Below are 16,434 nucleotides of genomic sequence, written 5' to 3' on the forward strand. Positions count from 1 at the left end.
CAAGATGGAGGAAATTGGGTGTGTCTTGTCCTTTTTCTCCTTCTTCATGCCCTCCATGTTTCACTGTGGTGTTGGCATTTTTCTGTTGGTTTAGGCTGGGGACACACTGTCCAACGTAGGTGACAGATATTGGCACGTTATTGTAAATCCAGCACAGGTAGTTTCTGGTATTTAATGTTTGTAACATCCCATTGAGGGCAGAGCCCCACACGCTGCCCTGCAGGACAGAGCTGCGGCAGGGCAGCAGAACATGTTAGAGATAAACAGAATAAACAACCTTGAAACCAGCACAGACCAATTATGGCTTCTGCTTTGGCAACGGGGCTGACAGACAGAGACTTTCTACAATCTGGGAATCACCAATACCACAGATTCCGACACCCCCCCAACAGGGCCAGCTGGGGATGAGAGGCCACCACAGTGCTGATGATCAGAGCATCTTAAATTCTTCAGCACCAACCAGCCCAGGGTCTTTACTCTCCCTGAGCCCACAGCTGCTCTGCACAGCACCTCCTACTCACCCAGTGCGCAGAGAAATAGACCCCGACGTGAGAGCCCTCCAAGGCACTGCTGTCCAGTGTCTGCCCATTGCTCCTTAGCAGAGGCCCAGCAACAACTTCACTGAAGGGTTTTGGCCCCCAAGGGAACTCCAGACCTGGGGAGGGGTCAGGATAGAGGTGGAAAGAAGACACAAGACAGTAACATGTGCATGCAGCTTTTGCAGATTCAGAAGGTTCTGCTAGGGGAAAAAAACAAACCATATTCAGGATACAGGGATCCTGTCTGAGGAACCCTAACGGGGTTTATTCCCATCCAAGGGGGATGCAGAACACCTCAGCCCTGCCCTGAGGTGAGGCAGCCAAGCTCTGCACTGCAGCCAGAGTCACCTCTTGCTCTCAGGCAGGCTGCACCCACGTCACAACACCTTCAGCTTGACAAAGCCTGCTCTGGTTTTGTGCCTGATGAGGCACCTTTTCCTTATCAACAGTGTTTATTTTAGCAAGAGAGGGCAAGGAGGTACGTGCTCAGGAATGCAGGCAGAATCTGTCCCTTATGCTGATACTAACCACATATTTTTACACATATCCATACATGTCTTTATTTACAAACCTTAGCTATATATATGTAAAAGATGGTGTGTTTATATCCATATATCTCTATATATATCTTACACTAACCCTCTGCACCCCAAAGCAAGCTGTGTGTGTACACACAAACAGTTCTGAATCATCTGCTGCCAGCTCCCAGAGCAATCAATCCATGTGTTCAGCCAGAGAGGAGGAAACATCACAGATGGCTCAGGCCACAACATGTTCCTGCTGTACAGCTCCTGCCACTGAATTAAAGACTCTGTCAGGATTTACTGCACCAAGAAACAATGAGCCAGCAATAAAAGAAATGGATGGACAAGTACAGCAGATGACTTATGGGTCTGCAGGATCTGTGAGTATGGGCACATTTGTTTGGTGTTGTTTTTTGGGGTTTTTTTTCCCCAATTTGGCTCATTTGGGTTTTTTCCAAAATGGAGGAAGATGGATTTAACACCAACTCCCAGCACAGCAAACCTCAGCAAGGGAGAATAGTAACTTTTTTTTTTTTTTTAAATTTCTAAATAATGGGAAATGCATTAACCTGAGTGTGATGTCAGTGATAGAAGTCCCACTCAGTATTCTGGAAGGATTCTGCTCCCAAGGTATGGAAGGTCTGGGCCCTCATGTGCCTCTCCATTAGGGAAAAATCCAAACTTCTTGTTTCAGTTAGCCTAACCTTTTCCTCATTAGCACTGCAGACAAGAATCCTGGAGGGAAATTCTTTGTTCTTTTCAGTAAGCAAAACCAAAACAGGAGATCTGGCAGGAATGATGCAGAAAATTTTATGCCGAAAATAGCACGGTGCTTTGAATAGTTAAGTATGACAATAGTTCCTTTATTCCCTCCCCCCCAGGCCATTCAGAACAACTGAGATGAAAAGGCAGCTGTGTGTCCATGTTTCTGTGGCACAGGGGACTCCAGTCTTACCTTCAGGGTCATCTCGGATGACCAGGAGGCCGTTCCTGCAAACCACCTTCCCACTGGAGGCGTCGATAAATATTAGGGAAGGAATGTTGGAGACTCTGTACTTGTTCCACAGCTTCAGCTGGAAAAGAGATCGGGAGGGGAGATAAGGAAGGTAAACTTTGCTTGGTGAAGAGGAAGATTTTGGAGCATTAGCATCTTTCAGAGCAGAGGTCAGAGGTGAACAAACAGAGCTGGTGATTCAGGGATGAGTGTGAAGGAATGTGAGGAAGAGCTGCTGGCCCAGTGCCCAGAGAGACCCTCACCATCACCACCATCCCCTCAGGACCTCAGGTGAGACCCCTGTGTGTGTCCCACCTTCTCTGGGCTTGCCCATGAGAGAGGCAAAGCTTCTCCTCCTCCTTTTACCTCTTTGCAAGTAAAATGGGGATAATTCTTGCCATGCTTTGAGCTCTTTGTTTAGAAGACATGGTAAGCACAAATACTTTTAATGCCACTGCTCTGAAGCAATTTGTAATGCTTCCCTGGCAGTTTCCTCCCCTCCCATTTCCACGTTCATTAAACAAACCAGCCACCCCTGCCAAGACACAGCCAGGCTGAGCACAAGGCCAAGACACAAAAAAATTATTCTTCTGCAACTGGGGCTTCCCGGGTTTGTTCCCAGGAGCTGATTAAGGGCTTTGACATCAGCCTGGGGGCCCAGCTCATGCATCCTGCATCCTGATGGCCACATTTTGGGTATCCCAGCCTGGATGGGCCTGTGCTGTCACTGTGTTCTGCAGCGAGCTCGGCTCTGCATATGGGTGACGGAGCCCTCTGGGTGTCACACACCCCTGGGCTCACGTTCCCAGGATATGCTGCTGGCACAGGATGATTTAGAGCTGAATTGAGGCACAGAAGCTGGCTGGGATGAGGAACCCCAGCCTGCAGGTGTGGGCTAGCAGGGCAGCTCTCCCCGCCATACACGGAGGAGCTGCTGCCATCACCTCCTTTTCCTTACATTTCTCCAAGATTTTCAACCCAAACAGTCCAGTGGTGAACTATCAAACTCTCAAACAAAAGCCAAACCATAACCAAGAGCCAAATGGGGAAGGAAATTAATCTCCACCTTCCCCTAACATCAAGCTCTGCTCTGCAAAGCCCTTCGGGCTCCGTGTGTTTGCAACGTGCTCCAGTTTGGAGAATAAAACCCAGCACTGGAGAAGCACAGAAGGGGCCCAGCAGTGCCAGCCAGTAAAACCATCATGTGCTGCTGCTTCCACCAGTATCTCACAGAGAAACTGCACCCACATGCTCCCAGAGGAAGAACTCTGCAGATGGATGTTCCTGATTTGCAAAGAGAGGCAATCCCATTTCTCGAGATGGGAATGATCTGGGGACATAGAGAGAGGCAAGGTTTTGTGTGTCCTACCCCCCAGCCTTCCTACAGACATATTAATGAATTCACAAACCAAATGGCTTTGGGCATGAAAAGAATAAAGAAACTGTACTCAGCACAGACCAGCCCCCTCACAATGACAGTATCCAAACTACAGAAGGTAAAATGCACTTCTGTGAAGTTTAAAGGGTGGGGAAAAGCTCTTTATAAGGATCACAGGCATTTAACAGGGTGCTGCAAACAATAAGGAAATTACAACTAGCAATCGGATCGTTCTCTTTAAATAGTTGCTTACATTACACTTCATTTTGCCAAGTCCTTTGTATACAGAAGCAGCTCCCCGGGGGCATCACGGTGGGTCCTGGCAGTTTTGCTTGGCTGGGGAAGCAGCAGGGTCTGCACTTGAGAGCCAGGAGGCTGCATGGACTCTCTGTGCTCAGAGGGATGGGGCTGGGACACCTCAGACAAGGGGATAACAGCAAAGCAAACATGCCCAAAGCACTGCAGCAAGCTTGGCATGGCTGGCTCCAGGCAGTCTATGAGATCCAGCACATGTGGCAACTTTTGCCAACAGCTGGTCCTGGGTCTTCTCAGGATGTGTAAACCATCATATCCCACTGGACACAAACTGCAGGCACTGCTCCTGGCAGGCAATCTGCAATCCAGATACTCTGTCCCCATGAAATCAGGAGTTTCCACTTCTCACTCACCAGTGAGGGTCCAGAGGAGAATGCCTCAAGCAAGCATGAAGCCAGGTGTGTGTCAAAAGGGTCAAAAAGCATCAAAAGAGGTCAACATGACATCTCTTGCTGCTGGGGGAGCACGTCCATCACTGAGCTCTGAGACTGGAACCTAAAGCCCATCATGTCATGCTCAGTCACACCTTGGGTGAATGAGAAAAAGCAATTCAAATGGAAAGGTTTTACCCTGCACCTGTGCAAAAGCTCCCAGACACAGCCCAGGTAACACCAAAGTTCCAGAGCTTCGTACAGGCTGAGCAGCACTTCCTATTTTAACAGATTTGCTGCCTGGGTTATCCCTGAAACTCATCACACAACACCAATGAACAAACACAACAACTGCACACAAAGAACTGGAGTAGGGTTGCCATTTGAAGCCTCCTATAAAAGCCTTGAATTGGAAGTTAGTGGTCTCTGTGCACTAACCATATGAATTCCATCCAGGAATGTGCTGTTTAAAGTGGGAGCAGTTTGGTTTGATGAGTCCCCTGTGCGCCAGGAAAGCTGATGGGGAATGAGAAACGCACGCGCCGCAGGAGGAGTGCCAGGATCTACCACAATTCCCACCACCCTCGCCCTCATCAGCCAGATTCCAGCTTTTCCAGAGCCTGTCAGACATTTGGGAAGGAAGCCTGATGGCTCCTTTTACTGCAGGTCTGACCTGAAAGAGCAGAACCTTGCTAGGAAATGGGCTGGTTCATTTTAGCCAAGCTGAAAACAGCTCCCTGTGGGATTCCCACGCTGTGCCATTACTGTGCACCTCAACTACAGCTTCCACCTAAAACCACTGGGATGACCCAACCTGTCTTGTGGCAAACCATTGTGCTAGTTAGCTTTTCTCAGGGTAAAATGCCAAGGATTTGCACATGTGAAGATTCTGCAAAGGGGACAAGCTCAGCTTACACCCACTGGTTGTGGTCCATGCAGAAAAGGAAATCCAGGAGAAAAAAGGCATCCCTGGTGTGGGTACCTACACAACCACACACCTCACAAAGGATTCTGTGTCAGGCTGGGTGTGGGATGCAGAAAGCAAATTACAACTTGCTGTGAGACTGAGGGCTGATGGGATGATAGCTCAGGCAGCAGGGCAGAGTGCTGCCTCAGCAACTCTGAAAAGCTGTTTTTCCTGCCGTGAAGAGGATGACATAGAAATAACATACTCCACACACTCCAAGGATTTGATCATCCATTTAAAGAGGGGATCTCTGCTCTGCTTCCCAACAGCTGCTGCAAATCTGTGGGATCAAGCCAAAGCTAACACAGATGTGGAAATAATCTACGGCCTATTCAGCCTGAAAGCAGCTGATCCTCTCGCAGCGCCCTTCACTCCTGGTTCAGGCCTGCTAGAGCCACTGCTCACCCCAGGACACCCACTGGAGAAGCAGTGAGGAAATACAGCCCCTCACAAGACTCTGTGCAGGCTGAGCAGCCTCACAGGAACTTCCCTGGCTCCTGTGCAGGTGGTTTAGTGCAGCCGTCCAGTGGAAAAAACAGAATCACCAGATTCCTCGGGTAACTTTATCCCTGCACAAAAGCATCACCAGGACACCCTGGAAAACACAAACCCTGGGTTTTGACTCCATCCACAGCCAGCTGTGAGAGGCTTTCAGAGATCTCCCATGATCTGAGGGCTGAGGTGATCCCCAAACATCAACCACCCAGACTGGCTCCATTATTCTCCTCATCCTGATGACTGGGAATTCCTGGCTGAGAGGCTGGGGAGACGTTTGCAGACAGGCACAGTAATTTTTCCTGATAAAGGTGTCAGATGAGAGGTCTCCCCAAGAGCCCAGGGCTGTTTCTGTGCAGGGCTGGCACATGGCCGGGGCGGATGAAATCCCCTCCTGCTCTGCTCCTTCTGCTGGGGAAGGGATCCCCCACTTCCAACAGCAGCCGGGTGCTATTTTTGATTGTGCTGATTGATTTATCAGTCCTGGTCGCATTCGCTCGCTCACATAAACCCTGAACTGCAGCAGTGAATGCTGGCAGAGACAAAGCACAACTGCCTGCAGTGCACTGAGCCCTGGCTGCTGGGAAAGTGGTCCTCCCACCCTCCTTGGGGGCTGCATTTCTCTGCTGTTGTGTGAAACTGGACCATAAAAGCTCTCACGCTTCCCTCTTCCATAGCACATGGAGCTGACTCCGCCCAGGGATGCAGAGGGCAGAAATGGTCTCTACTCATCTTGCAATCCACACTTCCACCCTGACCAGCAACAGAAGACAAAGCCAGTTTAAATACTCAAAGGCAGCTATAAATGAACATATTCCTGCTGTGGGTAGCTGCTGCTTTGTACTAGCACAAATGTAAAGCCACTTTTCTAAAAACTCACTCTTACAGGCAATACCTCCAGGGCTCTGTAGAATTCTGGTGAGGCATTGGAAAGATCCCACCTTCCAGCAGCCCCATGAGTGACCGTGTGAGAGCACAGAGGGGTTTCCATTACAGCATGGGCTCAGCTCTTGCTGGCCTCTCATTCAACAGCCACAGGCTGAAACGTGAAGTCTGTCTGAGGAACACACGAGCAGCACTCAGGTGGAAAAGCGCCCTCGGTCCAGGGCTGCAGGGACCAGCAGAGCTCAATGTCCAGCTCTGCCACACAGAGCAGCTCCAGGCTGAGATATCCATGGCCATTCCCAGTGCTCCAGCGCTGCGGGAACCCCTCTGTCCTGGCTGACTGACAGTGTTAAATGCAGCTTTTACATCCTGCCTTAAAGGGCTTACAAGCACCAGGGGCCACCCAGGCTCTGCAGACAACAGGCTGCTCCCTCTCCCTGTCCATTTAAATCTAGTTCACGCCTGTCCTTATGACTCAAGCTCAGCTTGGACAAAAGCTCCTCTTCCAGCCCTCCCTCACTGCTCCCTTTCCTTCGTGCATCAGGGAACCCCCTGAGCAGAAGGAGAGGGTGGTGAGGGAAAAGCACACAGCCAAGTAGAGGGGGGAGAGCAGATGGTGCACGCCAAGGTCTGACCCTGTGACACGGAGGAGATCGAGCGAGGCTCGGGATAAATTAATGTCCATTGTGCTGTCGCTTCTCTCTGAAAGTAAATCAAAATCTAATTACAAAACACAATGGTGACAGAGATGTCTGCTCCGGGATGGTTAATGAGCTGAGGAGGGAGGATTTGGAATTGCAATAAAGGAGATTGATGTGAACAGCTGAGACGGACAGCGCGGGGCAGCGGGGCTGTGGGTCCGTACAGACCCCATCGCTCCCCTCCCTGTGTGCTGCCTGCACTGGCTGAAAGCCCACTTAAAACCAACCCCTTTCCCCTGGCTCTCAGCCTGGCAGCACCTGCTGGGGACATTCCAGCAATGTGACTCGGTGCTATCAAAAAACCTAAAATTAAAATCAACCCAAAAGTTCTGCTGGTCACTTCCATCCTCTCCTTGCTCCACGGCGGGAGACTGGCACAGCACAGTCCAGCTCATGGCTGCCCACATCACCCCACAGCTGCTGGGGGGACAGGGGAGACCCTGAGCTTTTGTTTTTCCTGACCAGGGAGCACAGCAACAGCAGGTTTGGAGGTGAGGAAGGAAATCCTCTCCACGGGTTTCTGGACAGCGGCCTTGAGGAGCTTCACAGCCAAAGCCTGCCATGAGGGACCTGGGCCCACAGCTGATAGAAAAACATTTAATTTGAGCAGGGTTGAAAAGCAGTTAACATGATGTATGGAGAGCAAAGCCCCAGGGCTGCAGCAGACACGGGAGCTGCCCGGTTGTTTCACATGTGCAGGTTTCAAAGAGGGGCTGGGGTGGCAGCTCGATTTGATCTCAGGATCAGGAGGAAGCAGCATTTGACTAAACATACAGATAACAACACGGGCAGGAAATCGAGCAGGGAGGATGCCACCAGACAGGCTGGTCTATCAACACTATGAGGATGCTTTTCATAAATATTTTTTTTCCTCAAATTGTATTCAATAGCCCAAAGAATGCAGAATTTAAGGATCCAGCATTGCACCCAGGACGAGGAAATACACTTCCATGTATTTCCAATAAATGTTTTTTTTTTTCCTCCTTGTGCATACCTTGCTTTACCTCTTAAAATGGGACTTGCACACGAGCAAGGTATTTAATAAGCATTTTTTCTTTCTGCAAACACACAAAAAGCAGTGAGGGCAGCGGGAGTTAAAGCATATGTGGGAAAAATTTAAGACACATATAGAAGTCTATCATCCATGGCCCCTATAAATTACTCCCCCAAATGACTAACACTGAGTAAGAAATAGCTATGTAAACACAAAGGCAATAAGAAAAAATTATAATTTCTGTCTATGGGAAAGGGATATTTTTCCATCTGTTTATAGAAAAGGCGAGGGGTGGGGCGGGAGTCTGGGATGTTGAATTGGAGTTCAGGGCCTCCCTTGGTCCCATGTCTCATCTGTCACTGGAAGTGGGACAGTTGCCAGAGCATGGCTTTCCTACCCACTGCCTTTGCTGCTACTGTTCACTTGAGTGCTGGCAGTAATCTCAAGGTCAAACACCTTGCAATCCTGGATCATTAAGAAACAAACACTTCTGAAAAGCCTTGAGTTAAGACAGAGTTCCCACCAAACACAAAAGCCTCTTAAATCAGCAGGGAAATCGGGATTTGTTTTTTTGTTTTGTTTTGTTTAATGCACACAATGAGGTTATTAGTGGGGTTTCTGTTTGTTTTCAGTGGTTAATCCGAGAGGGAACCTTACACAATCAGACCAACAAAATCCTGGAAAACAATGGAGTATTTGTTAGCACTGTAACACACCCTGGGGAGGGCTCCAGCAGTGACAAGGCAGCACCAGGACATCCCCCAGACCAGCTGCACAAAAGATTCCTGTAAAACTATTAAGACATCACAGATACCCTCTTGTGCCCACTGCTGCTGAGGCACCCACTGGGTGGATGGCAAATTTGCTTTCCCACAGCACCTTTTGAAATGCAACAGCTCATCCATCACATCACTGTGATGCTTCCTTACAAAAACCTCCACTCAACACAGCTCTTGCATCACTGCAAACACTCAGACTGTTTAAAAGCAGCCACTTTTCTCCAGCTGATCTCAGGGTGCACCGCTTGCTCTGGTCCCCCCCTACAGCTGCATCCATCTCGATGTCTCAGCACTGAATCTCGTCTGGCAGCACTCCTGGTTTGCAACCCAAGGAGGATTTTCATGCAAAGGTTACACAGCTGCAGAGCTACAGAGGCCATAAGCACAGCCCTGGCTGCAGGGGCAGCTCGGGGCTTTGTGTGCAACAGGTTCTGCTCCCAGCTCGGGAGGGTGGCACGGCTCAAGGGATTCACCCCATAACCACAGATCTCAAAAGATGCCAGGAACCAACCAGAGCCAGGTGCTCTCAAACTCCAGCTGGAAAGAGCAATCCCTGCCACTGACAGCTCCGAGTAACCCTGCTCCTCCCTCAGAAGGGATCCCACAGCCTGTCCCAGCCTGGAGCAGCTCACAGGGACTTCTCCTTTGGAGCCCTGAGTCCATCCTATGCAAACATCATACCACCAAAACTGCTCTGGACAAAACCACTGATGAGGATGTGTTTTCAGGGCCTCCGTGCCCTCCTGTCACACCTGCTAGTGCTGGGTGCCCTGCAGGGAAGAGCATCCGAGTGAGGTGTGACACGAGCAGGACAGATGGAACACAGGTTGCTGGAAAATGCTCCCGTGCTGAGCACTTCTCTCCCTCCTGCTCCCCAAACTGACACTCAGCCCCTCAGCAGAAAGGCTGGAAATGTCAACCTGCCCCAGCCAATGATCTCTAAATGAGAAAATGCCACTGAGAGTCCCAAGTTTGCAATTAATCACCTGCACACATTAAAAACCAGGGCAGAACGAAGCTGCCCAGAGTTCAGATGCACCAGCACCTCACCTGCAGCACAAACCAGTGGGTGGGAAGTTGGAGAAGCCATTTCTTCACCCACTCCTTTTGCAGAGCAGCTTTTCCATCACACCGTGCTCCAGCAAAGCTGGGGAACACAGAAGGGAGGGACAGGGAAAGGAGCAGAGTGGCGGTATGGGCTGGGCACAGAGGAAGGGCAGGGACAGCCAGGATGGGGCCAGCTGAGGGGTTTGTGACACACACACATGGTGGGCCAGGTGCAGGGCAGAGAGGGAACCCGATCCAGCCCCGAAACCCAGCACCGAGCACAGGAGGCCCCACTCCAGAGCCATGGACCGGGGAGGAATGGCACAGCAGCCTGCAACTCCCTCTTCTTCATTTTAGGGCATCATGCAACAGCCAAACCAGTTAAGAAGATGAACACAGAGAGTGAAAAATCAGTAGCAAGGTCAAGCTCCACTGATGGAAGTTCCCAAGGAGCCAAGAGCCTGCAGTCAGCATATGGATGAAGGCAGGACACTGGTGACAGAGAGCCTTGGCCACCGTGTCCCTCCTGCCACCACGAGCATGGCACAGACAGTCGGGGAGAAACAAGGAGCTGCTGCCAGGAACTGCTGAAACGTGAATCCCACGGGGGTGTTCAAAATGTCAGATAAGATGCAGCGTATTTAGTTCCCTCTGCTGACAGCCAGCCCCAGCTGGAGGAGCAGGATTCGGAGAGCCGAGGATTCCCAGCACCAGGTCTGCCACTGAGTCTCTGAGTCAAGAGCAAAGCAGGAGGTAACACAGAGGGCTGGGCGGCAGGAGGGACACAAAAACCTCATGTTTTTGGTGAGAATAAGGGAGATTCCGTGCAAAGAAAAAGCAAATTGTGTGTTCTTTTATAACGTGCCGAAAACTTCTGTGCGCTGGCAGTGACCCTCCTCAGATGGGGCTGTATTTCAGCTGTTACTATATTCAGTTTGTAAAATGCTCTGGGATGATAAAAATCACTCCAGAAACAGTTACTAAAATTGCTTCCAGGAAATAGATTCACAGAGTTGGAGAAAGCCTGGTGTTTTTACAAGAGCTTCAACTAGAAAAAGACCAAAGATAAGCAGAAAGTTTTGCTTCCTTGTCTTTTCAGCAATAAAAAGGAGCTGCACTGGGGTTTATTTGATTCTGCAACATACAAAACCACCATCAGTTGTTCCCTCAGAGAGCAGCCTGACTTGAGATGGACAGATAACACCCCTCAAATCACCTGGAGTTGAAGGCTTTCTGCCTTAGTCAAGCTCAGGATTTGTCTGCTTGCATTCTTGTTTTCTCCTGTTGCTTTCCATGATTATTGAATTGCCCAGAAGATGATCCCAGAGTGACTCAATCCATGCTGCAAGAACAGAGATTTTATCCAGGAAAAGCACAGCCTATCTCCCCATCCCCACTCCAGCCTCAGTGCTAGGAAACAACATGTTTGGAGTTGGATGAGCCACAGGAAACGCATCCACTTATGTCCAAGTGACTTTTTCCAAGGATCTGCCATGAAGTTTCAGGCTCAGTCACCCCTTCCCCACCCCTGGGTCAGAACTGATTGAATGCAGCCACTGAGTCAAACTCCAAGCCACTCATCTCGTTTGGCAGCCCTGTGGTTCCGCTGCGAGCTCCAAGCCTTTCCCCTCCTCTCCCTCTCCCTCCTCTCCTTCAATTATCTTGCTTCATCTTTATTCTGTTTCCAGGAACACTTAGCAACAGGCTCTGCAATCAGCCACCGGCAGGCAGGATCTGAGCAGGAGACTGCAGTTGCGATGACCTTTTGCTACACTCATGCAAATTTTAAAGAAAGTATGTGAACAATTTGCCTTTTAAGCATCCTCTGCCTACGTTCACCGGGAGTTAATTCTCCTTCTCTCCTCAGAGGCATCAGAAACACCAGATTTTCTGATTTTACACTAATGAGAACAAAACCTGAGGCTTAATTCCGGCTTACTTTGTGGGAATTTTTTTTTTCCTGTATCTCACGCTGTGAGAAGGACCTGAATGGGCAAAAATTAATATGTGACACCTACCCTGGCCTAGACCCCAGGCCTGCTCAGGCACCTCGTGTTCCTGTCAGCAAAAGCCAAATGTGGATTCAGGGTCCATCCCAGCAGCCAAACTGGTCCTGAGATGGACAAGATGCTGTTGGCTCCTCTTGGTGAGCAGCTTTCACTGATCACCATCAGAGACTTTCATCCCAGGACAGCCCCAGGGTATGCCAGGAGCCAAACATTGCCTCAGCCTCCCCAGGAACCCAGCTTTTGTGATCTCCATAATTAAAGGCAGCAGATAAAGGCTGGGACAGTGGTTCAGGACTCTTATTCCCATGGGACTCCAGGAGTGCTCCTGCCAAATCCAGGGATTTTGGCAAGTGGTGTCCTCCAAAGCAACACACCAACCACCACAGAAGTCTGGGAGGGCAACACTGATGCTGGATGGATGGAAATGGATAAATAACAAGCCTGGGTTTGGAAAACCACAGCAACAAACTCACAGCAGCCGTTTTTACAGCCACCCCAATGGGTACTGGCAGAGGAGAACAAGCAGCAGCCTTGATTTTCATCAGATTTAAATCAAATCCCCAAAGCTTTTCAGCATTTTTCCTGTCACTCAGTAATTTTCTCACATACACAAACAAGTTTGGAGACAGCCCTAAGTGCACACCAGGACAGCCAGTGCAGCTTGCAGGGCACAGGGGCATTACTGCATTTAGTACTTTCTCCTTAAAACAAATACTCTGTGTTTGGAATAAAAAAATCCTGTATTTCCTGCAGTGGCTAGAAGCTGAAGGGAGAGAATGGGTGAATACCCAGGTACCAAGGCAGGCAGCACACCTCCTGCTTTCTGACTGGTGTTCACAACCAGGGAAAGAATTTGCAGGGCCCTGATCTAGGAAACAAACAAAACAAAGCCCCTCACAGATCTTTGATACTTCAGATGATCTTAAAAACTATAATCTATTTCTTTTTTTTTTCTTTAAAAAATGAAAAGTCTAAATAAGTACATCATTGATCTGATTGCTGAGAACAGCATCTGGAACATCAATCTCTGCCTGAGACTGCAGAAGCTGCAGGAGAGCTCAAAGCAGCCAAGGCTGCCCTTGAACCAGATGCTGCTCACTCTTACAGAAACGCCTGTGGATCTGTGTGAAAATGATTAAACAAAATTGCTCCCTCTTTTTCCAACTTCAGAACTCAAATCTGTTTTCTCTTAGAGGGCAGATGCTCATTACATATCCCACAGCACATCAAAGAGCAGGAAAAGAAGGAAGGCAGCCACCCTGCCATGCATCAGTGCCCAGGGTCCTGCCTGACCAGCAGCCACCACCTCCCCTCCCCAGAACCCTTGGCTTGGGGTACAGAGGGTAAAAATGCCTCTTCAAGCTTTGGTCCTCACTTAGTGACAGCACAAAAGATGCCAATCAGGGGCTGTCTGTTCCAACAGCAGCAAACAGCAGCCATGTGTTCTGTAGGCAACTCTTGTGGGGCTTCAGAAACTCCAGCTACTGCAGCACCTCGGGGAGCCCCAAAACTTGGGTATTCCTCCAATATTCCTTCTCTATCAGTGTTTGAGCAGAACATGAGGGATCATCAATCCAGTCCCAGATCTGTAACCCCCACCCAGATGCAACCAGCACCTTCTTCAGATGCTTATTAACAAAATGAGAACATCAAGAGAGCATTGCAAAAGGTGCCAGGGGCCTCCCAATCCCCCATGAGAGGCTTAGCAGGATGTGACCTTAGGGGCACCAAACCCTGTGCCTTTAATGCCACACCTGATTCAAACCCCTGTGCTCAGAGGTGAAAGGCAAGTGACCGATGGGAGGCCTCATTCCCAGAGCCCTTCTCGTTTATTTTAGTTCAAAGACCTCAGAAAACTCAAGGCAATCACTCACCAGCTCGGATATTTAAGGAGGAGTGTGGGGAAGTGTGCCTGGGAAGCAGGAAGCACAAAGTCAGCTTCGTCCAAGATCCAAGGGAGAGGAGGCACAGCCAGGCTCTTACTTAACAGCTTCTTCCAGGCAACCACTGCCTCATCCGTCTTAATCCTTGACCGCTGAGAGATGAAAACAATTTATCCTCATTCCCTGCTCTTACTGAGAGGTTACAAGAAGTAAAACTAAACCAAAGATCAGGGTTATAGCTCTTCTCAGAAAAGCTCTGCCTGACCTGGACTTTCTCAGTATCCTTTTATCTAGGAGTGTTTTGGCTAAAGCTTTGCCCAGGAAAGCCATGTGAGTAAGGCAGTTAAAAACCTGGTACTTTCATGTTTATACAGCCAGCTAAGCAGCACACTACAAAGGCTTTTATTCCAAGTCTCTCCTGACAAGCCAGCATCGATAAATGACATAATCTCCCAGGAATTATGATGCACAGGAGGAAAGAAACTTCAATTCCCTAGTCAAAAACTAAAGGCTCAGAAACTGAGAACTGAAGGAAAAGTCTGTACAAAAATCATCCCAAGATTAGAAGGCAACTTTTTTTGTACTAAAAGGAGACAGCAAAACCTGCTGTAGATGCTGACACACTCCTTCCCCATGGCTACCAAGAACTCAACAGGTCCAGAGCTGAAGACAGAAATACATCAAAGGTTTCTCTTCTCCCAGATATCTTTATTTCCAGAAAAACCGATCTGAAACAAGCCCCTGTGTTTGACAAGCAGAGAAAATGGCTACAAGCACCAGAAGAGATGAGCTTCCCAGTCTGAGAGGTGCAACTGAGCAATGAATCATAGAACAGAATCATGGACTAGCCTGAGCTGGAAGGGACCCACCAGGATCATCAAAGCTGCTGTCAATGGGGTGCATCCAAGTACAGCCCGAGTTCCCAGGTTGAACCAAGCTTCACACACTGACTGTGTACTGAGCTGTGTTGGTTTTACATGCTGTGTGTGCAAGAGCCAGGAAAAATCCATCTTCAGTGTCATAACAAACCCTAAGGTAAACACAAAGGCAAGGCCATGCATATTATTCAGTTAAACAGGCACATAAAGGAAAAGGCAGCCCTGGCCGTGTGTTTGCTCCTGATTTTTGTTGTTTCTCAGTGAGCACACGCAAAAATGGGCCACGTTAAGCCTTGCATGAAGCAGATGCTCCCTTCTCCAAGAACAAACCTGCTGTTCCTAATAAAAACCAAGAGTTTTGCAGAAGAAACCTGCAGTTTAGAGTCTGTGCACTGCTCTCCCCCAGCACTGAGTGAGAAAGGAGCACACCTTGGCCCCCTTGCAGGCACAATGCCCAGGGGCTGCCTGGGGTTGGGCAGCTGGCATAAACACCCAAACCCAGGGAATTCCCAAACCCTGAGAAACCAACCCACAGCCAGCTGGCCTGTAAGGCTGCAACCCTACAGAAGAGTTGTGTCTTCAAGTTATGAAGTTTATGGCGTTTGCTCTGCACATTAGAAACCACCCACGTGGGTTTTTAAGGAAGGGGTGTCTGAGAGTCCAGGTGCCCAGTCAGGCCAGGAAGCAGCCAAAGGAAGAGTCCACCTGCACAGAACCTTCTAGAGTAGCTCTAACACAGCTGGATTTGGTCTTTTGTGCTTTCTCCAGGAAGGCTGAGCAGCTCTTCCCTCCACTGGGCAGAGCTGGAGCCTGGTTAAATCCTGGGCACAGAATCGGCGGCACTTTGGATTAGTGACAACTTCAAAAGGAGGAGAAAAGCCCTTCTGGGGTAAGTTCTGGCTGCTCAGTTTGCTGAAGGGCATCAGGACAGCCTGAGCCAGCAGCAGCTTTGCTGAACATTTCCAGACTCCATCTGGCAGCCTGGCACCCAGCCTGCTCCTCCTTTTCCGTGCCAACAGGGACACACGGACCCGCCTTGGTTACGGCAGCTCCGAAGCCCAAGGGAAAGGATGAGCAACTTCTACACCAAAGATTCTTCCACAGATTGCACAAAATTCATGCTTTTCAACTCTCTGCTAGCTTAGGAAACAAGAGATTTAAAGCCCCAAAGTTAACCTGTTTGTAGAAATAAATAAATAAATAAGAAGGACTCCCAGATTCTGCTCCGAATCCCAGGGAATCAGCAGGTGGCAGATGGTTAAAGCCAGAACAAGGCTATTTCAGAGCTGCAAGTTGAAATATCCCCCTCCATCCCCCCTGTAGATCTACAGGAGGGCCACAGGGAAGATTTAGCACCTGCAGCTTTGGGTTGTTGTGGTTACCTTTTAGCCCATTCAAAAGAATATTATAATGTATTCCCCAAGGGAGTCCATAAATAGCAAAGGATTCTGCTCTAATCCCCTATCTATTCCTTTCTGGATAATATGGCATTTGGACAAGCACTGCCAAAACACAGATTTATGGCAAAGCTGAGAGTTTGCATGGCCAACACATGCTCTAAAAACTCAGGATTCCAAGGAATACATAAAGCCTCTCCTAGGATATAGACAGCTCTTCAGTTATGGAAGCTTCATGCAGACACAAACCTGCTTGCAGGATTTCTGCTTCCCTCTGC

At 49.1% G+C, this 16,434-nt stretch overlaps 1 protein-coding gene across 1 annotated transcript in view; it reads right to left on the minus strand.

Moving 5' to 3' along the window:
* NXN (nucleoredoxin) overlaps positions 1–16,434 on the minus strand; it is a 46,222-nt gene that overhangs the window by 11,791 nt on the left and 17,997 nt on the right. Inside the window, exons 2-3 of the mRNA XM_030288320.4 lie at positions 2,019–2,136; positions 522–655 (exon numbers count right to left, since the gene is read on the minus strand). Coding sequence (XP_030144180.1) covers positions 522–655; positions 2,019–2,136 — 252 coding nt within the window. The remainder of the gene's footprint in view (positions 1–521; positions 656–2,018; positions 2,137–16,434) is intronic.

Source organism: Taeniopygia guttata, chromosome 19 (assembly GCF_048771995.1).
Source record: "Taeniopygia guttata chromosome 19, bTaeGut7.mat, whole genome shotgun sequence".
Taxonomy (NCBI): Eukaryota; Metazoa; Chordata; class Aves; order Passeriformes; family Estrildidae; genus Taeniopygia; species Taeniopygia guttata.